Raw genomic sequence first — 20,627 nt, 5'->3', positions numbered from 1 at the left:
AGGCTGGGAGCTGAACCAGGCTGTGTGTGTGTGAGTGAGGAGGGGGGCCGGCCGTGGTCTCCCTTTACTCCTCTACACGCCCCGGAGGCACCTGCAGCCGCGCCCTGGGGAGCCAGAGCCGGTCTGACCGCCCTGGGGAGAGCAGCTGGCGAGCTGGCCGGGGGTGACCCCGCAGTGCCTTCTGGCGGACATCTGTCTGCAGGGCGAAGACACGGACCCTGTGGGGAGTATGTGATGGCACATCCGACAGGGATGCCGGTACTCCGACTCCTGTGGGGGCCTCTTCTCTCCGCCTCTGGGGTTCCTAAAGGTCTGAGGGGCTTTGTCTCCAAGTTAGAAGGTGGCGTTTGATTTGTCTGATTCCATCCGGGTGGCGGGGACAGTCCGGGGCTACGGTGCTGATCCTCGTGGCTCAGTGTTTGTGATGGAGCCGTGTGGTGGGAGACGGGAGAGCTGCCCGGAAGACCCGGCTTCAGGATGCGACCCTCTGCAAGGGCTTCTAGGGCCAGCGAGGCGTGAGGGAAGGAAGCCATCGTTGGGAGTGGGTCCTGTGAGCTCACGGGGGTGTCTCTGCAGGTGGCTGGTGGTCCGGTTGGTCACCAAGTGGTGTCAGCGGAAGCTGCAGGCAGAGCTCAAGATTGGCTCCTTTTTTTGGATCCAGAATGTCAGTCTTAAGTTTCAGCAGCACCAGCAAACAGTGGTGAGTCCTGCGGGATTCCCTGGGTATGTGAGTGGTGTTGAGCCAGCTTAATTTCAGCTTTTTTCTTTTTAATAAATTCTGGGTGGCTTTCCTAGTTTAACCCAGGCTTGTCACCTCTTTGCCAAGATGCTCTTAGTTTGGGAATGCTAGGACTGACGTAAGTCGTTCGGTTAAACATGCTGATAAGGCACAGTGTCCAGGGCACATAAGAACAATACAAAGGTAAAGCACAGACCAAAGATAACAGGAAACAGTAGAGCCTACTGTTCTGATTTAAGAGGGGAAACGCGGCCACCTGCCCATAAAAGAGAAATGCAAACATTATTGTGAGGAGCAGGATACAGTGTGGTGGAGGGAAGCCGGTAGAGATGGGATGGAGAATAATTCGTGGAAGGGCTGTAGCACTTCCGCCTCTTCTTAGAACCTTCCCTGACTTGTCAGGCTGCTCATGTCTTACCTGGCGGCTTTCTTCCATGATGTTTTAGGAAATTGATAGCCTGTGGATTTCCAGCAAACTCCTTAGCCATGATCTGCCGTGAGTACCCTATATCCTCGCTCTTTCCTTTGGGGAGTATTTGGGATTGGGGTTTGTAGAATGAGATTCTTCGACACAGGCCTCAAAGTCCAGGAAAGGAAGTGGGTTCTTGGCTTGCTGTCTCCTGGAAGCGATTATCTCTAGTGAGACAGAGATTGAGAACTACTACGAGACGATCCTCCACGATTTGAGCTACATTTTTTTTTTCTTTTGAGCTACATTTTTAGGGAGGATGGGAGAGCGAATGTGAGGGCGGGGAGGAGACTGCTATGGAGGGGACGGGCCTGATGGCAGCGAGGTTTCTCTTCCGGGCAGGCGCTATGTGGCACTGTGCTTTGGAGAAGTGCGTATCAGAACTGACCCACAGAAGGCTTCTGGCCTGTTTGCTCCATTCTCCCAGAGCACAGGAGTGCAGCAAAAAGAGCTGTCCTTCAGCCCGGCCTTATTGAAGATCATCTGTCAGGTGAGGCTGCTTCTCCCTTTTTCTTGGTCCGTACTGGGAATGACTGGCTTTGGAATCATGGGTGGGTTTTTCTGCTATTGGGGGGCAGGATACTAAGAGCTGTCTCTTACTCTCTTTCTGTTGGAAAGAAGGGGCAGTGCCTTGACATTAATTGCTGTTCTTTGTTTCTTCCTTGCAGCTATTCTCCATTCATGTAGATTCTATAAACATCATGGTTCTCAAGGTAGCTACCTCCGAGTCCTTGTGGCACATTCAGATCAGAGAAAGCAGCTTTCTTTTGGATAGTGATGGGAAAAGGTAAACTCTGGGTAGAAAAGGGTCCAGTAGGCCCATTCTTGCCTGACAGTTGTTTCAGGGTGGGTGGATGCCAGGGCCTTCTTATCAAAGTGTCAAGTTCTTATTCTGTGCAATTTGAGGAGAGCCTGAGATTAGGCACTTCTGCTTGCCTTGTCCCTTCCAGTCAACAAAGCTTGACTGAAGGTAAATGGTGAGGAAAGGGGCCAAGTGCTTTTAATTTTTTTCCTTTCTCAGGCTAAAATGTGAGGTGAGCCTAAGTCAGATCAACAGCAAAGTTCTAAAGAGTGGCCAGTTGGTGAGTATGCCATGGTCCTTCAGATGCCTTGTTTCCTTCTGGTCATAAGGAGCTTAGGGCTTACCCCATAGATTCTGTGTCCTTATGGGGTTCTCTCAAGGTAGTGTTCCAGACCACTGAATTCTTGACCCCAAACTCCCAGACTCCTTACACATATATACCTTAGCAGCTTACTCTTTCTGTAGGAGGACACCTGCCTGGCGGAGCTCTCACTGGCCCTAAAGCTGTGTCTAGAGGTGGGCATCAGGAGTCGGCATCTGAAGGCAATTTCTGTAGATGTGTGGACACTCCATGCTGAACTGCACGAGGGCCTCTTCCATAGTCAGCTGCTGCACCAGGGCTCAAGCCTGGCACCCCCGCCTGTTCCCTGTTCAGGTAAAGCCCCAGTCAGTGAGCTTCTTGGCTGCCCTGGTCTCAGGTTATTTTGGAATTAGAAAAAAATAGTGGCCTCATTACTCATTTAGGTGTGATTTGTTAGTCACCTTGGCCTTGGACCCCGAGGATAGAGGAAATAGGACATTTGCTTGTGGTGGATAAAAGAACCAATGTTTAGTGGGTAATTATCATAAATTAGACCTGTATTATGAGCTTTATATATGTTCTCTCACTAAATCCTCAGCATTGGACCAGTGAGAACACTGAAGCCTAGGAAGATTAGAGGGGTGTCTTTTCTTTCTAAATTATAAGAGAAAGTTATTTAGAAAGTCACAGAGGTAGAAGTGAGCAGTAGAAGAAATGGGCTCAGGAAACAAATTAAAGAGGCAAAATCAGGGGGCCCTTGGAACTTAGGAGAGAGAAGGGTAAAGGTGACACCCTGGGGGGAAGAAGAGGGAGAGGGGAAAGGCTTGGGCGTGCTCCAGGGAGGGAGAGCCACTAGATAGGTATTTTGACAGGTCACACAGCTAATTGATATTAAACATGGGGTTTAAATTATTTAACCCTAAAGTCCATATTCTTTCTATTATACCAGTCTGTTCCCTGTACTATTTTTTAGACTCTGGGGAACAAATTGCAGCACGTTCTGAATCTCTGGGATATTTGCCTTTTGGCCTAACATTGGGCATTTGCTTAGTCTATTTTATATGGGAGCTTTTGGTCAAAGAGGACAGGGCATTTTTGAAGACTTGAGGGTGTTAAGGATTGATGGCTTTTGTATTATTCATTCATGTTTTCAGACGTGACAAAAAATGTGGCTGAGTCAACTCTGCCTGGCCTCTACCTCCTTCAGCAGCTGCCAGACCAGGTGAAGGTGAAAATGGATATCACAAGTGTGGTGCTGTCCATGAATAGTCAAAAGAGGTGAGATCTCTTCTGCCACAGAAGTGTGGAGAGTGATAGTTGGAGCTATATGCTGGGTATATGCAGCAAGTAGCTGCACTGAGCTTGTCTATACAGAGAATGGGAATTCCACATATTTCTGAGCTAGAGTCTGTTTCTGGTTCAGGCATCTGAATTGGACGCTGAAGCTGTTGCATTTCCTGTACCACCGTGATGAGGATCAGCTGCCCCTTCGTAGCTTCACAGCAAACTCTGATATGGCACAGATGAGCACTGAACTCCTACTAAAAGGTTTGGGTGGAGATGCTGGTACTGAGAGAGAATGGGAGGACCCAACACCCTTTTCCCCCATGCGCCACATGGCCTTCTTAATTTAATACCAGTGGGGAGTGGGAGGAGGAAACCATACTGAGAGAAAATAGCCCCAACTCTTTTGAGTGTTGGTGACAACCTGTTCAACTCCTTGCCTGTCTCTGACCATCTCCTAGTTTTACCTTTTGCTCCCAGTGTCCTCTGATCTGTCCTCTGCCCTTACAGATGGGTTGTTGCTGTCCCAGAGCCGCCAGCGCATTGTCTGCCTCAACTCTCTCAAGGCGAGTGTGCAGGTATGACTGTGGTACCAAGAATTATTCCTTTCTCTGTTCTCTTCCTACATCAATTGCCTTATGAGATAAAACCCAAGTTCATAGTTCTGGTGTTCTCTTTCTAGGTAACTACCATTGACCTCGCAGCCTCTCTGGTTGTGAACACTTGTATTATTCACTACCGGCACCAAGAATTTTCTCACTGGATGCACATGCTAGCACTTGAGACCCAAGGGTCTAGTCCATCTGCTCTTAAGCAAAGGAAGAAAAGGTCAGTGCAATCTTTTTCAATTGCCATTTCATCAGATGGATTATTTTGGATTAAAGTGGTGTCTTATGTGAAATATGTTTTTGACTGTTTGATCTTTCTGAATTTCAGTTTCAATGTCCCAGTCTCAATAGCAATCCTATTTTATATATCTTCCCCATTAGAATAGGCTCTTTAATGGTAGGATGCAGTCCTCTTTTTTTTATGTCCTCAGTACCTAGCACAGTACCTTATACAAAATAAATGTTTGCTAAACTGAACTTAAATGATGAACAGTATCTTGTCTGCCTCAGATGATAAAGTGACAGGTCATATTAGCAGTGCCATATCTCTCTTTGTGTAGTGCTTGCATTGTGTTGCATAGAAAACTTAAGGTTAATAGTTTGGAAGTGATGCTCCTTGGTTGTAGAAGTTTGAGTTCTGTGATATGCTAATGTTCGCCATATTTGACCTATGAAATGGCAGTTTCATATGGTTCAACCTAATATTTTTCTGGCCTTCCTGCAGACTAACTGTTGGGAGTAGCACTGAACTGACTAGTTTAGTTTTTTATTTTCAAGTTGCATCAGTTCCTAAAAATCACAACAAAACTCACACTGATTTTTGAGAGCTTCCATGATAGGAAGCTGCAATTCTTTCTTTATCAAACAATGATGTCTTATCCCTGTACAGAACTTTCCCCCAAATCCTGGCTCCCATCATCTTTAGCACTTCCATCTCCAATGTCAACATTTCCATTCAGCTTGGAGATACACCGCCCTTTGCCTTGGGATTCAATTCCATCTCTTTGGGTAAGGCTCTGGGATGTAAAAGGAACAAGACCTGTCCATTAGTGGAGCTGGACCCCATCGATGGCCACAGTGGCTCCACAGAATGCCTCTCTCCTGCCTTCTTTGTTTAGATTATCAGCATCTGCGGCCACAGAGTATCCATCAACGGGGCATCCTAACTGTGGACCACCTCTGCTGGCGGGTGGGCAGTGACTCTCACATTCAGCGGGCACCCCACCCACCCAATATGCATGTTTGGGGTGAGGCACTTGTCCTGGACTCTTTCACACTACAGGTAGGTGAACAGGGGCCCGTGCAGTTTCCTCATCCTGCCCTGCTTTACAGCATGTAGCACCTTTTTGGCAGCAAGCAGTGCGTTAGGGCATTACAGAACTGTGTCTGCATGCTCCTAATGGAGTCCCTCTGCTGCTTTTCCAGGGAAGCTATAATCAGCCTCTCAGCCTGTCCAGCACCCAGTCGGATACCCTCTTTCTTGATTGTACCATCCGAGGACTGCAGGTAGAAACATCAGACACCTGTGCCCAGTGTCTCTCTCGGATCTTATCCTTCATGGGCCCACAATCTGGGAAGTCAGTCTCTAGAGAATCTTCATTCGGGGAGTCTGTGTCATTACTGTGGAAGGTGGACTTGAAGGTGGAGGACATGAACTTGTTCACCCTTTCTGCCCTCGTTGGTAAGTAGGACAAAGAGTCTATACCAAAGTGGGTAGTTTATAACCTAAGCACATTATGCAGATTCAATCTGTTCCTTCTAATTTAATGAAGCTTATTATTTGGAATTTAATAACGTAATTCCAGCATTTCATCCTCTAATTCAAAATCGTAATTTACGTATCATAATTTTGAATTAGAGGATGAAATGCTGGAATTACGTTTCTTGGTATTTCTTAAGGGCTTATAAAAGGCAATTATTAAGCAAGATATGTAAGAAAAAGACAGCCTTGATGTCTGGTCAAGAGAATGAGATGCATGTAGTGTTTGTTTATTTGTTTCCTTTTTTTCCTTGTGTGTTTAGTAACTGATGTATTTCTGGGCAATTTGTAGGAGTTAGGGAACTTCTTTGGCCTTGCCAGAAGTTTAGGTTAAGATGGGAAAGGGAAATTTTCCCTTAAATATGAGAAACGAAGTTAGGGAGGTGTGGGGAATAAAGACAACTAGAGTGAAGAGAATAAGTAACAAAGGAGAGTGAGAACGGAAGTTGCCATTTGAGAGCTGAGGATCCAGGCTAACATGGTTTCTGGATGTTAGGTGCTTCAGAGGTCCGACTGGACACGCTGACTGTCCTGGGAAGTGCTGAAACCTCCACTGTGGGTGTCCAAGGGCTTGTGCTTGCCCTGGTGAAGTCCGTCACAGAGAAGATGCAGCCCTGTTGCAAGGCTCCTGACATCCCTGCGCCAGTGCTCAGCCTCTCCATGCTCTCCATCACCTATCACAATAGCATCCGCTCTCTGGAGGTACTGCTTCTGTGGGGAGGTTGAGTTACATTGGGTTTTCCTCAGACTTAGAGCATTGCCCAGTCTTCGGAGTCACATAAAACTCATCTGTGAGAAATACAGCACCTGGTGTTCTTTTTTCCTGGCTTGTTCTAAAGATTTTTAACTCTTCATTATAAAAGTTAAAGTCTATGTAAAACTAGAGAGACTATGTGGACTTTCGTGTATTCATTCCCAGCTTCAATAATTAGCAGCTTATGACCAACTTATTTCATCTACACTTCCACCAATTGCTCCTGCCCTCTGGCTCTGGGATTATTTTGCAGCAGATACATAATACCCACTGTAAATATTTTGGTGCATAGCTCTGAAAAATAAGGGGCTTTTTAAATATCATAATTTTGTGTCATGTTGCTGAAGCTCTCAGCTCATCCAAAGGCTGGAAGATGGAAGTGCTGGTAAGTTTTCAGAAGCTTTTCAATACCTTTCTCTCAGGCTGTTAGATGGACGTGGGACCCTCTTTTTTTAAAAAATATATTTTATTGATTTTTTACAGAGAGGAAGGGAGAGGGAGAGGAATACAGAGTTAGAAACATTGATGAGAGAGAAATATTGATTCATCTGCTTCCTGCACACCCCCTACTGGGGATGTGCCCGCAACCCAGGTACATGCCCTTGACCGGAATTGAACCTGGGACCCTTCAGTCCGCAGGCCGACGCTCTATCCGCTGAGCCAAACTGGTTAGGGCGACGTGGGACCCTCTTAGGAGGAGAGTGGGGTAGCTTCCTGTTTGTTAGACTTCAACTTCCTTTGGAAACTGAAGTGTTTCCTTTTCAGAGGCTGGAACTCAAAGGAATTTTTCTGTCCTGGAATTACATTTTCTCTGCCCACTTAGATATTCAGAACCAATTTTATTTTTCAAGCTGCTCCCTTCTTTGAGGCATACTTTCACATAAGTCAGTTTGCTGTATTGATTTGTGTGTTCGTTACTTTATATACTAGAATTTAGTAAAAATGTGCATGAAACATTTTCAAATTGATTGTTGCAGTGGTTATGATACATTGTGGCAGTTACTGAAAGATAACTTATGAGCAGAAACATAAAGTCAGATGGTTTAATGAGTATGTGCTGTATATACTGGATATACTTTGGTAGGTGCCAAATAATTAAAACACATGGCCTCTATTCTCAGACAGCTTAGAATCCAGTTGAGGAGAACTTTAGTGTGAGTGCTCTTAAGTGCTCTTGGTGCTAAGAACATGGAAGGGACTAATTAATGTGGTTACTCAGGAAAGACTTCTAGGTGGAGATGGTTCTTGGGTCATATGTCATCTCCTGTTCTGGGACATGGTAATTGACAGATCCTTTTCTCTTGCTTCCTAAAGGTTCAGTGTGGTGCAGGGCTTACTTTACTCTGGAGCCCCCCAGATCACATGTACCTGTACCAGCATATCCTGGCCACCCTGCAGTGCCGAGACTTACTAAGAGCCACTCTCTTTCCTGAGACTGTTCCACCCCTGGCACTAGAGACTCCAGGGGCCACTTCTGAGCGAGAAGGCCAACCTCCCGAAACATCTCCCTCAAAACGGCTGCTAAACCTGACACTAGAGGTGAGCACGGCCAAGCTGACTGCTTTTGTAGCCGAGGACAAGTTCATTACCCTGGCTGCAGAAAGTGTGTCACTGAGCCGGCATGGGGGTTCGCTTCAGGCTTACTGCCCAGAGCTGGCTGCTGGCTTTGATGGCAATAGCATTTTCAACTTCAAGGAGGTGGAGGTGCAGCTGCTACCTGAGCTAGAGGAGATGATCCTCCACCGGAACCCCTTGCCTGTGCTGCAGACCCTCCGGAACCGTGTTTGGCTCCTCTCCCTCGGCTCAGTTTCAGTGGAGTTTCCTTATCAGTATGATTTTTCTCAAACTCTGGATGAGGCTGTGGGAGTTCAGAAATGGCTTAAGGGGCTCCATCGAGGAGGAACTCATGCTCAGGCCTCTCCAGGCCCTGCCCCACTCCCACCTGATCTACTTTTGAAAGTTCAGCACTTCTCATGGGTTTTCCTGGATGACATTTTTGAGGTGAAACTTCGAGATAATTATGAACTGATGAAGGATGAAAGTAAGGAGAGTGCCAAAAGGTTGCAACTGCTGGATGCTAAAGTGGCTGCCCTTCGGAAACAGCATGGGGAGTTACTGCCAGCCCGCAAAATTGAGGAGCTCTATGCCTCTTTGGAACACAAAAACATTGAAATCTACATCCAGCGCTCCCGTCGTCTCTATGGCAACACACCCATGCGCCGGGCATTGCTCACTTGGAGCCTAGCAGGGCTCGAGCTGGTGGCTCTGGCAGATGCTTCCTTCCATGGGCCTGAACGTGTGATAGAGCAGGTTCGAGAGCTTGATCCAGGCAGCCCTTTTCCTGCGGAGGGAGTAGATCATGTTATCCAGTGGTGTCGTATGCTCAAGTGCAGTGTCAAGACTTTCCTGGGTAAGTCTTTATTTGCAGAGCCTGGTGTTTGCCCTTGGAGCTCCAAGGAGCATTCTGAGTGATTACAGAGAAGCTTGGTTATATTGGGAACTGTGGCTGTTTTTGGATGGGTGGAGTGGGATGGGTGTGGGCTCTTCATACCTTTCTTTGTTCCTGAACTTCACCCTGAAACTACTAGGCTAACTTAGGTAAAGGAACAACTAACTCAGTCATCTTTAGGGTTAGTATATCTCTTAGATCTCAGTGTTATTCCTCTCACCATCTGTTCAGGGTCTCAATGCCCTTTTTCAGCTTTTTTGCCATCTACTAGGTTGTTTTTTTCTCAGTTGAATTTGTAAAATAGGTGGGTAAAAGTAGTGGCGGGGGGGAAAATGCCTGAGTATGCTGACACTGTCCCCTGAATAGCCAGTGTGTATCTTTCTTATAATAACAGTTCGGATAAGAGACTATCCCCGGTACCTGTTTGAGATCCGTGACTGGCGGCTGATAGGTCGACTTGTGGGCACTGAACAGAGTGGTCAGCCTTGCTCCCGTCGGCGTCAAATCCTGCACTTGGGACTACCATGGGGTAATGTGGTAGTAGAGAGGAACATGCCCCCACTCAAGTTCTACCACGACTTCCGCTGTGAGTAGAGGAGGGCAGTTGGTTTGGGATGTTGTCATGGCTGGGGTAGAAGGTGCGCTGAGGCCCTTCTGCAGTGAAGGAAGAGGAAAGAGATGAAGTTGTGTAACAACCTGTATCCTTTGCCCCTCTATCCCAGCGGAAATCTTCCAGTACACAGTGGTATGGGGCCCATGCTGGGATCCAGCCTGGACACTGATTGGCCAGTCTGTGGACCTCTTGACGAAGCCCTCAGCAGACCCCAGCCCACCCTTGCCATGGTGGGACAAGAGCCGTCTTCTGTTCCATGGGGACTGGCACATGGATGTTGAACAGGCAAACCTACACCAGCTGGCTACTGAGGTGAGGGTTCAGATGAGTGGTTTTCTTATTAGGATGGTATGGTTGAGGCTGGTACAGCATTTCGGGGAAAGAGAGAAAGGTACTGATTTGGGAGATGAGGGTGATATTTTTATCCATATCTGACCCAAGTTTTTGGGGTTGGTTATAGGATCCATACAACACAACTGAGAATATGCACTGGGAGTGGAGCCACCTGTCATTTCACTGGAAACCTGGTCAGTTTGTGTTCAAGGGTGACTTGGATGTCAACGTGAGGACAGCCTCTAAGTGAGTGGAGAGATGGTGGGGCTTTAACAGGACTCAGGGTGGAGGGAGTGGGGAAGAGCCAGGGGTCTACAGGTGACTGGGGCACTGAAGATTGGGATTATTGTGAGGCAGGTATGATGACTGCTGCTTTCTGCACCTGCCTGACCTCTGCATGACACTGGACCTTCAGTGGCTATGCCACGGGAACCCCCATGATCACCATGGCGTCACTCTTCGGGCCCCAGAATTTCTGCCTGAGGTGCCCTTGGGCCAGCTCCATGACTCCTACCGGGCCTTCCGCTCTGAGAACCTCAATCTCTCCATCAAGATGGATCTGACTCAGCACAGCGGGAGTGAGGCTTGGGTCTGGGACAATGGGGAGGAAGAGCTGGGAGGGTGGGCTTTGACACTGAGGACTTCAGCTCAGTCTTCTGGGAAGGGGATAGGGAAAGGGCAAGGGAGGATTGGGGTTAGCACCTTTTTGAAGAGGGTTGCTGAAAGCAAAGAAGTTGGATCTTTGAAAAGAGGGTGTTGCCCTATCTGGTTTGGCTCAGTGGATAAAGTGTCGACCTACGGACTAAAGGGTCCTGGGTTCGATTCCAATCAAGGGCACATGCCCAGCTGGGGGCTCGATCCTCAGTAGGCACATGGATGTTGAACAGGCGATTATCTCTCATTAATGTTTCTGTTTCTCCCTCCCTCTCCCTTGCTCTCTGAAATCAATAAAAATAAACCTAAAACAGAGGGTGTTGAGGATATTTAGTGTCAGGTTGAGTGCTGTTTGGGTTTTTAAACCTAGAACTTGAGCTAAGGAAGGATTTTACTTCATCTCTGTGTTTTAACTATAGCCAGGAAATGTCTATCCTTTCCTTTGCAGCAATATCCCAGCCCCGAATTCTGCTATATAGTAGTACCCTGCGCTGGATGCAAAACTTCTGGGCAACTTGGACTAGTGTCACAAGGCCTATCTGTAGGGGAAAGCTCTTCAATAACCTGAAACCCGGCAAGAAGAAACTTGGCCAGCACTACAAGCAGCTTTCCTTCACTGCCCTCTTGCCCCAGCTACAGGTCAGGCTCTGACATCCCTGCTGACATCTTCACTTCTGTTCCCCTTTCGTTGTTTACTTGTGTTTTTCTTTCCTGGTCTCTTAATCATCTCTCCAGCGCCATTTCTTCATTCAGTGTTAAGTTCTCTTGTTACCAGGTGCATTATTGGGCCTCATTCGCTCAGCAGCGGGGTATCCAGATTGAGTGCAGTCAGGGTCATGTCTTCACTCGGGGAACTCAGCGGCTTATACCTCAAGGTAAGGTAAACAACCCCTTTATTTCTCCTAGCCTATTCCTTGTCCTTTTTTGCTTTCTCAGTTCCCTTCCCTTTCTCTCTTTCTGTCCCACACTATTGTTCTGTGCTGGTCTGCATGGACTCTGTATGCCTCCTTTCCTCAGCGGGCACAGTGATGCGGCGCCTCATCTCTGACTGGAGTGTGACCCAGATGGTTAGTGACTTAAGTCAGGTGACTGTTCATCTGATGGCCTCACCCACTGAAGAGAGTGCTGATCACTGCCTTGATCCCTTGGTAACAAAGACCCACCTACTGAGCCTGTCCTCCCTCACCTACCAACGGCATAGCAATCGCACAGCAGAGGAGGTACCGTCTGAAACAGTCTCTTTACTACCTTATTTGTATCAGTACCTGTCTTAGTCTGCTCAGGCTGCCATAACAAAATACCATAGTTTGAGTGGCTAAAACATTACTAATTTCCCACAATTCTGGGACCTGAGAAGATCAGGGTGCTAGCATGGTCAGGTTCTGGTGAGGGCTCTCCTCCTGGCTTGTAGATGGCTGCCTTCTCCCTGTGTCTTCACATGGCATAAAAAGAGTACAAGCTCTCTGATGTTTCAAGCTCTCTGGGCACAAATTCCATCATGAGGGCCTCACCCTCATGACCTAATCTAAACCTAATTACCTCCTATAGGACCCATCTCCAAATACCATCACATTGGGGATTATGGTCTCAAAATGTAAATTCGGGGGTGGGGGCACAATTCAGTCTATAGCAATACATTTTAGACTAAGTCCCTGGTAGTGTTCCTAACTATATTCCAAGCATATATGTCATTACTTTATCATACACTCACTTGAATCACCTGTATCAGCACCAAAAAGTAATCTTTTTGAAGATTACTTTTCTTTCTCTCCTTCTAAGGATAGTCTATTGACCTTCAGGAACTAGAGTACAACATTCCGTAGTGCTTTATTTGTTCCCCAACCCAAATTAAGGAAGGATTTTAAGTTGAAAATCTTTGAGTCATTTAAAATACAGTGGGTATAGCTAATGTCCATGCTAAAACCACTTAGTTTTTCTTTATCCGGGCGTCCCCCTCCCCCCCCCCCTTATCTTTCTCCAGGGCCTTCTTATCTCCCCCAGAACAGGTTTTTTTATTCAAACAAGATTGTTTCCTTATTTTTGCATTTGTGGTCCAGGAGAAATGGTGGGGATTTCCATACTACCCTGAGGTTCTCTTCCTGTTTCTTAGGAGCTCTCTGCTCGAGTTGGGGACCCTGCCTTTCATACACACCAGCTGCACTTGGTAGATTTACGGGCTTCCTGGACAACCACTAATCGGGACATTGCCTTTGGTTTATATGATGGCTACAAAAAGGCAGCTGTACTCAAACGCAATCTCTCTACTGAAGCCCTGAAGGGGTTAAAGATTGATCCCCAGATGCCAGCCAAAAAGCCAAAGCAGAGTGTCCCAACCAGCGCTTCAGCTCCACCTCCTATCAGCAGTCCCAGCTTTAGCGGACAGCCTGATAAGGGGTCATCAGGAGGTAAGATAGGACTCCATTGGGTTAGGTTTAGAACAAGCATGTCAAACTCATGGTCTGCAGGGCAGGCTGCATGCCTCATTTATTTGGCCTGTGTTAGCCTTGAAGTTTGACATGCTTGGTAGAATATGTACATTGGCTTGGACAGGCGTTTGAAAAGCGCTAAATCATGGCTGGTTCCATTTAGGTATAAAGATGAAACCATTATTTTTCCATATCAGGCCACCCAAGTCTTACAAAGCATTGATATGGGGCATAAAAGGGTGTAGTCCTATGGCAAGGATGAGGATCAGGAAGAAATGGTGGGGCCAACACAGGATGAATAAGGGAAAGAAGCAAAGAATTAAAGAATTGTTTTGTGTTTTGATGAATTATTTTGTTCAGTCAATAAATATTTATAACAGATATAGAATAGAATGATAGATATAGAATGAACAACAGTCTATGTTCCTTAACAAGTTGTCATATCTGGATGAGCTAAGATTAGTTCATTCATTCACTCAATCACTCATTTATTCATAGGTTCATTTTAGTTTTATTGAAGGGTTATAATATACTAGAGGCCTGGTGCACGAATTCGTGCACAGGTGGGGTCTCTTGGCCTGCCCGGCAATCAGGGCTGATAGGGCCGTCTCACCCAGTCCCATTCAGGGCAGATCAAGGCTGGCTGAGGGAGGGACCACAGGAGGTTGGCTGTGGGAGCACACTGACCACCAGGGGGCAGCTCCTGCATTGTGCCCTCTGGTGGTCAGTGCACATCATAGCAACTGGTTGTTTGGTCAACCAGTCATAAAGGTCGCTTAGGCTTTTATATATATAGATCAGACGTGACCCTAGACTTTAGGGATACAAAAATGGGAGGAATCTTAGAAACTAGTAGATATAAAGATATGCAAATTATTATTTCATTATGAAAATGCTTTGTAAGAATGTTCAAGAAGAAAGTATTTAAATCAACATAGGGAAGTCTAGAAAGCCTTCACGGTGAAGATGATAATGAAGATGGGTCTTTAAAAAATATATAGCCCTAATCGGTTTGGCTCAGTGGATAGAGCGTTGACTTGCGGACTCAAAGGTCCCAGGTTCAAGTCCGGTCAAGGGCATGTACCTGGAAGAGGAAGGAAGAGGGAGAGATGGAAACATCAAGGATGAGAGGAGAATCTTTGATCGGCTGCCTCCTGCATGCCCCCCCACTGGGGGTCAAGCCAGCAGCCCAGTCATGTGCCCTGACCAGGAATTGAACTGTGACCTCCCGGTTCATAGGTCGACGCTCAACCCTTGAGCCACAATGGCTGGGCTTACTCATTTTTTAAGATCCCTCTCAGGGGTTGAGCGTTGACCTGTGACTTATGCAGGAGGCAGCCGATCAAAGATTCTCTCTCATCATTGATGTTTCTATCTCTCCCTCTCCCTTCCTCTCTGAAATCAATAAAAATATATTAAAAAAAAAAAGATTAGCCGAAACCGGTTTGGCTCAGTGGATAGAGCGTCGGCCTATGGACTGAAAGGTCCCAGGTTCGATTCCGGTCAAGGGCATGTACCTGGGTTGCGGGCACATCCCCAGTAGGAGATGTGCAGGACGCAGCTGATTGATGTTTCTCTCTCATCGATGTTTCTAACTCTCTATCTCTCTCCCTCTCTGTAAAAAATCAATAAAATATGAAAAAAAAGATTAGTAAGAGTTTGACAGGTGAAGAAAGAGGAGAGAAGGGCATTTTAGGGAAAGGGGATAACAAGTACAGACAGGTGCAAGTTCATGGTGAGTTTAAGAACAAGATGAAAAATGATAAATGCCACAAGAAAGAAATTAAAGAATATGGAAGTTGTTCTTGAGTGGAGTGAAGGAAGGAATGCACTCAGGGAAGGTTTTATTGAGGAAATAACATTTGAGCTGGACCTTGAAGACTTAGTATGGTTTAAACATGTGGAATTGGGGAGATGAGTATTCAAGACAGAGGGAATATCTCTGTCTAGAATACAGAGAGTGGGGTTGGTAAAGCTTAGTGTGTTCAAAGGAGAGTGAACAGTCTCTCTGGTTGGCATAGAGAGTAGCTAAAAGAGAGGAGTGAGAGAAGATGCTGGAAAGGAAAGCTGGAGGTAGATCATCAAAGCCATTTTATGCAAGGCTAAGGAGTTGTGGGTCCTTATTCAGTAGACAGTGGTGAACTACTGAAGGTTTTTTTTTTTTGTTTGTTTTTTTTTTAAAATATTTTTTTATTGATTTTTTACAGAGAGGAAGGGAGAGAGATAGAGAGTTAGAAACATCGATGAGAGAGAAACATCGATCAGCTGCCTCCTGCACATCTCCCACTGGGGATGTGCCCGCAACCCATGTACATGCCCTTGACCGGAATCGAACCTGGGACCTTTCAGTCCGCAGGCCGACGCTCTATCCACTGAGCCAAACCGGTTTTGGCTGAAGGTTTTTTTTGATAAAGACATGTCATCATTAGAGTTTTACTTTTAGGAAGATAAATCTGGCAATGGTGCAGAGGAGGATGGGAGAGGAAGGAGCTGGAGGTGGGGAGACAAATTAGGAAACTATTGTGGTGTCTCAACAAAAGGTAACAAGGGCCTGAACTAGGTAGAGGCCATGGGAATGAAGATGAGGGGATGGAAATATAAAAGATTTGGAAACTGTTTGGAAAAAGGAGTTAAAACAGGAGGAAAGCAAAAATGAAGCTAAACAGGTTTGGGAAGGTATAGAGTTGTTGATTTAGACATACTGAGTTTTTGGTGCAACTAGTACATCAAAGTAATGTTTAGCAAACATGGAAATGAGGGTTTAAAAGCTTAGGGCTAGAGATAGAGACTTGGGAATTATAGGATAGAGCTAAGAGTTCATGCAAAGGAGATAATAATAGTTGCTTACTGTGTGGCAGGTACTCTGCAAGATACATTTCTGTATTCTATTAAATTCAACAACCTTATGAGATAGTTTCTGTTATTTTACAGACAAGGAAACTGAGAACATAGGTTAAAGCAAGCTGCTGAGGGTCGCAATCAAGTAACTGGAAGAGATCGGATCTTAAACAGAGGCAGACTAGTCTAATTCTGGAGACTGTGCTTTTAACCATAACACTGTCAGACAAACTCAGAAGAAAGTAAGAAAGGGACAGGAACGTGCCAAGATAGACCTTAGGAGATACTTATTTCTTTTTTTTTAAATATATTTTATTGATTTTTTACAGAGAGGAAGGGAGAGGGATAGAGAGTTAGAAACATCAATGAGAGAGAAACATCGATCAGCTGCCTCCTGCACACCCCCTACTGGGATGTGCCGCAACCAAGGTACATGCCCTTGACCGGAATCGAACCTGGGACCCCCTCAGTCTGCAGGCCGATGCTCTATCCACTGAGCCAAACCAGCCAAGGCGGAGATACTTATTTCTAAGACCTGGGAAGGAGAGGCTAGCGCTAGACCACAATAGCACTGATGGCAAGAGAGTGGTTTCATGTGGAAAGGAGTGGTCGACAAACAGCATTTCAAATAATTTGGAATTAAAAATAAAGGAGCAAAACGGGGGTCTGTGGAGATCCTAATCTAGAGGTGGATATGCCTAAGAGAAAAAAATGCTACCACTTTACATAGTTTCTCTTGGGAATCTGTTTTTATTAAAATTTAGGGGGAAATGAAATGATAACCCTTATTTTGCCCTCAGGGGTCAAGGGGCGGAGTGGGGTGGGCTGGAGTTGCAGATTAGGGAGAATATGTTCTAGCCCTTGCCTAGCTAGAGAAATTGAAAGATCAGTTTGGATGTTAATCCCTTTGAAACTGTAACTTTTCCCGCTTCCTATTTCTCTGCCAGGTGCCTACATGTTGCAGAAGCTGATTGAAGAGACAGATAAGTTCGTAGTGTTCACAGAAGATGAGTCAGGTGTGAGTGACCAGTTGTGTGGCATTGCTGCCTGCCAGACGGATGATATATATAACCGAAACTGCCTAATTGAGCTGGTCAACTGCCAGGTATCATCTCTTTACCAGAGCACTTGGACACTGGGTTAGGTCATAATCATGTGTTCACCTTCCCCTACCTCTAAATAAGAATGGGTGAATAGAACTCCAAAGAATTATTCCTTCCAGCAGGTATCAGGGATAATCACTCACTACAATATCTAAAAGCCAGTAGAGTTCACTCAGCAGGCCAGAATTAGACCCAGCTGCAGTTAATGCTACACACCTCTAACTAATCTCATCTTTCCTGGTGGCTCTGGTGCTATGACTCTGCTTCTGTCTCTGATATAGATGGTTCTTCGTGGAGCAGAGACAGAAGGTTGTGTCATTGTGTCTGCTGCTAAAGCCCAGCTGCTGCAGTGTCAGCATCATCCAGCTTGGTATGGTGACACATTGAAGCAAAAGACATCCTGGACTTGCCTGCTGGATGGCATGCAGTACTTTGCCACCACCGAAAGCAGCCCCACTGAGCAGGATGGCCGGCAGCTCTGGTTAGAGGTTAGTCAGCAGGCTGGGAAGGTCCATTACATCCCTTTTTCCATAATTGCCCCCTTCCAGCAGAATAATTACAAGAATCTTGACAGTACCTATTGCTACCAGCTTAGCAGATGGATGATTACACCTTAATGTAGGAACTGTAGCTCTGGTCTGTGTCTGTGAATACACAGATTTTTATTTTTTTTTAAATCTCATGCTGTTCTTTTCATTGCAAGAGAAATTCTCATTGCCCAGCACTAGAATAAAATGGGTTGGAACTTTTTTTACTTTTGAAAAGGTTATTGACCCCATTAATAATATCACACTAATCAGCAGGTAGCTTGAAAACAGGCAGTAAGTCAGAATTTTATTTGTTTATTTTTTTAGAAGTAGGAATTTATTTTATTGATTTTTTACAGAGAGGAAGGGAGAGAGATAGAGAGTTAGAAACATCGATGAGAGAGAGGCATCGATCAGCTGCCTCCTGCACATCTCCTACTGGGGATGTGCCCGCAACCCAGGTACATGCCCTTGACCGGAATCGAACCTGGGACCTTTCAGTCCGCAGGCCGACGCTCTATCCACTGAGCCAAACCGGTTTCGGCTAGAAGTAGGAATTTATTAATTTATTTTTGTAGACAGCAAGGGAGAGGGAGAGAGAGAGAGAAATATCAATGATGAGAGAGAATCACCAATAGGCTGCCTCCTGCACACCCCCTGCTTGGGACTGAGCCCGAAACCCAGGCATATGCCCTTGACCGGATTCAAACCTGAGACCCTTCAGTCCGAAGGACGATGCTCTTTCACTGAGCCAAACTGGCTAGGGTGTAAGTCAGAATTTTAGATAAGCTCTCTGTCTTTTCTCTGATCACTCTATTTAAAAATACATATATACTAGAGGCCCAATGCACGGATTCGTGCACTGGTGGGGTCCCTCCGCCTGGCCTGTGGCTCTCTGACATCCCCCGAGGGGTCCCAGATTGCGAGAGGGCACAGGCCAGGCTGAGAATCCCCACTGGTGCATGACTGGGCTGGGGAGGGACCGCGGGAGAGCTCCAGGGTGTGTCCGGCTTATCTTACCCTGTCCTGATCGGGCCGATCGTCGGGGCCCAGGAGGGACTGCGGGAGGGCTCCAGGTGTGTCCGACCCATCTTGTCCAGTCCCAATCGGCTGGACCCCAGCAGCAAGCTAACCTATTGGTTGGAGCATCTGCCCCCTGGTGGTCAGTGCCCATAATAGCTACTGGTCAAACAGTAGAACGGTTGCTTAGGCTTTTATACATATAGACTAGAGACCCGGTGGATGACATTCATGCACAGGTATCCCTAGGTCTGGCTGGTGATTGAAGTGTGAGCGTCTGGCATGGAAGGGCAGGTACCAGCTGACCTCTGGGTTCTGGGCAGCACCTGGGCCCCTAGGCCCCCACGTACCCCCCTTCACTTGAGTCATGGTGCCTGAGTCCCCACACAGAGATGTGGTGAGCACGGCCAGATGCCACGGGCTGGGGCCCAGCATGGGCCTCTGGGCTACCCAACAGTGCCGCATGGAAGCTGGGTAGGCAGTGCGTTCTCTCCCTACCAGCCTCTCAGACTGGCTCCTCATGAACCCATGGGGAGCCCAACCAATTGGCCCCTGCAGTCCCAGAGGCTGTGGCCTGGCTCACCCGGAAAAGGCTGTGCGGGTGGGTGCCCCACACCTGAGTGTGGGGGCTTCCCCATTGCGAGAGCCCTGGCATCCGGGGAAGGGTAGCAGGGGTAGTGAGAGCGAGCTTGGTGGACACCCAAGTGCATTCTCACCGCACTTCAGTCCCTGTCACCCCCACCCCCAGGTAGGGCGAGAGGCTGGGGGAAGGTAGCAGGCGGATTGAGAGCAAGCTTGGCAGACACCCCGCATTCTCACTGCATCTCCATCCCTGTCACCCCCACCCCCAGGTAGCTGGCGAGAGGTTGCAGTCCCCTGCCCAGGTGCCATGGGAGGTTGGGTGAACAGGGCCTGCCGGCCGCTGGTCACTGGCCACTGGTCACCATCTGCGGGGTGATTGGGGCCCCCCGCTTGCATCTGCCTTGGCCTGGCACCGCTCGCTCACCTGCTCCACCATCCCATCGCCGTCCCACTCTCGTAGGTGCCCATCAGGGCCGGCAGCGCTTCCACTGCTGCCCACTGCCAGCGCCGTGCGACCCCTGGTGGTCAGTGCACTGGCATAGTGAGCTGTCGAACTCTCGGTCGAGAGGACAGTTTGCGTATTAGGTTTTTATTATATAGGATGATAGTGCTCGCTTCAGCAGCACATATACTAAAATTGGAATTAACATGGCCCCTGCGCAAGGATGACATGCAAATTCATGAAGTGTTCCATAAAGATGTATATATCAACCAATATATGTATTGGTTGATTGATTTTAGAGAGAGGAAGGAAGGGAAACATCGATTAGAACCATTGAATGGCTTCCTCTAGCACATCCTCTATTGGGGATTGAGTTCGCATGTGCTCTGACCAATGAATTGAACCAACTCAGTGCATGGGATGATGCTCAACCAACTGAGCCATACTGGCCAGGGCTCTCTGATCACTCTTTTGTTGAAAAAAAATTTTTTTTAATTGATTTCATAAAGGAAAGTGGAGGGAGAAAGATAGAAACATTGATGATGAGAGAGAATCATTAATTGGCTGCCTCCTGCACGTCCCACACCAGGGATCTAGCCTGCAACTGGGGCATGTGCCCTAACCAGAAATCAAACACATGACCTCCTGGTTCATCAGTAGACACTCAACCACTGAGCCATGCCAGCCAGGCTCTGATGACTCTTTTTTTTAAAAAATATATTTTATTGATTTTTTTACAGAGAGAAAAGGAGAGGGATAGAGAGTTAGAAACATCAATGAGAGAGAAACATCAGCTGCCTCCTGCACACCCTCTACTGGGGATGTGCCCACAACCAAGGTACATGCCCTTTACCAGAATCGAACCTGGGACCCTTCAGTCCGCAGGCCAATGCTCTATCCACTGAGCCAGACCGGTTAGGGCTC

At 47.0% G+C, this 20,627-nt stretch overlaps 1 protein-coding gene across 1 annotated transcript in view; it reads left to right on the top strand.

The window, feature by feature from the left end:
• The first annotated feature begins 409 nt into the window (after positions 1–409).
• KIAA0100 (KIAA0100 ortholog) overlaps positions 410–20,627 on the top strand; it is a 29,875-nt gene continuing 9,657 nt past the window's right edge. The window contains exons 1-25 of the mRNA XM_006768021.2: positions 410–700; positions 1,186–1,235; positions 1,551–1,698; positions 1,877–1,995; positions 2,230–2,290; positions 2,476–2,665; positions 3,466–3,589; positions 3,735–3,859; positions 4,106–4,173; positions 4,278–4,423; positions 5,093–5,211; positions 5,322–5,485; positions 5,629–5,884; positions 6,459–6,664; positions 8,031–9,126; positions 9,560–9,751; positions 9,888–10,090; positions 10,239–10,357; positions 10,469–10,689; positions 11,214–11,404; positions 11,541–11,640; positions 11,783–11,985; positions 12,876–13,170; positions 16,977–17,134; positions 17,414–17,620. Coding sequence (XP_006768084.2) covers positions 425–700; positions 1,186–1,235; positions 1,551–1,698; positions 1,877–1,995; positions 2,230–2,290; positions 2,476–2,665; positions 3,466–3,589; positions 3,735–3,859; positions 4,106–4,173; positions 4,278–4,423; positions 5,093–5,211; positions 5,322–5,485; positions 5,629–5,884; positions 6,459–6,664; positions 8,031–9,126; positions 9,560–9,751; positions 9,888–10,090; positions 10,239–10,357; positions 10,469–10,689; positions 11,214–11,404; positions 11,541–11,640; positions 11,783–11,985; positions 12,876–13,170; positions 16,977–17,134; positions 17,414–17,620 — 5,037 coding nt within the window. The 5' untranslated portion in view covers positions 410–424. The remainder of the gene's footprint in view (positions 701–1,185; positions 1,236–1,550; positions 1,699–1,876; positions 1,996–2,229; positions 2,291–2,475; positions 2,666–3,465; positions 3,590–3,734; positions 3,860–4,105; positions 4,174–4,277; positions 4,424–5,092; positions 5,212–5,321; positions 5,486–5,628; positions 5,885–6,458; positions 6,665–8,030; positions 9,127–9,559; positions 9,752–9,887; positions 10,091–10,238; positions 10,358–10,468; positions 10,690–11,213; positions 11,405–11,540; positions 11,641–11,782; positions 11,986–12,875; positions 13,171–16,976; positions 17,135–17,413; positions 17,621–20,627) is intronic.

This window comes from Myotis davidii, unplaced genomic scaffold (genome assembly GCF_000327345.1).
Source record: "Myotis davidii unplaced genomic scaffold, ASM32734v1 scaffold363, whole genome shotgun sequence".
NCBI lineage: Eukaryota > Metazoa > Chordata > Mammalia > Chiroptera > Vespertilionidae > Myotis > Myotis davidii.
This window is presented reverse-complemented; position numbering and strand designations above follow the sequence as displayed.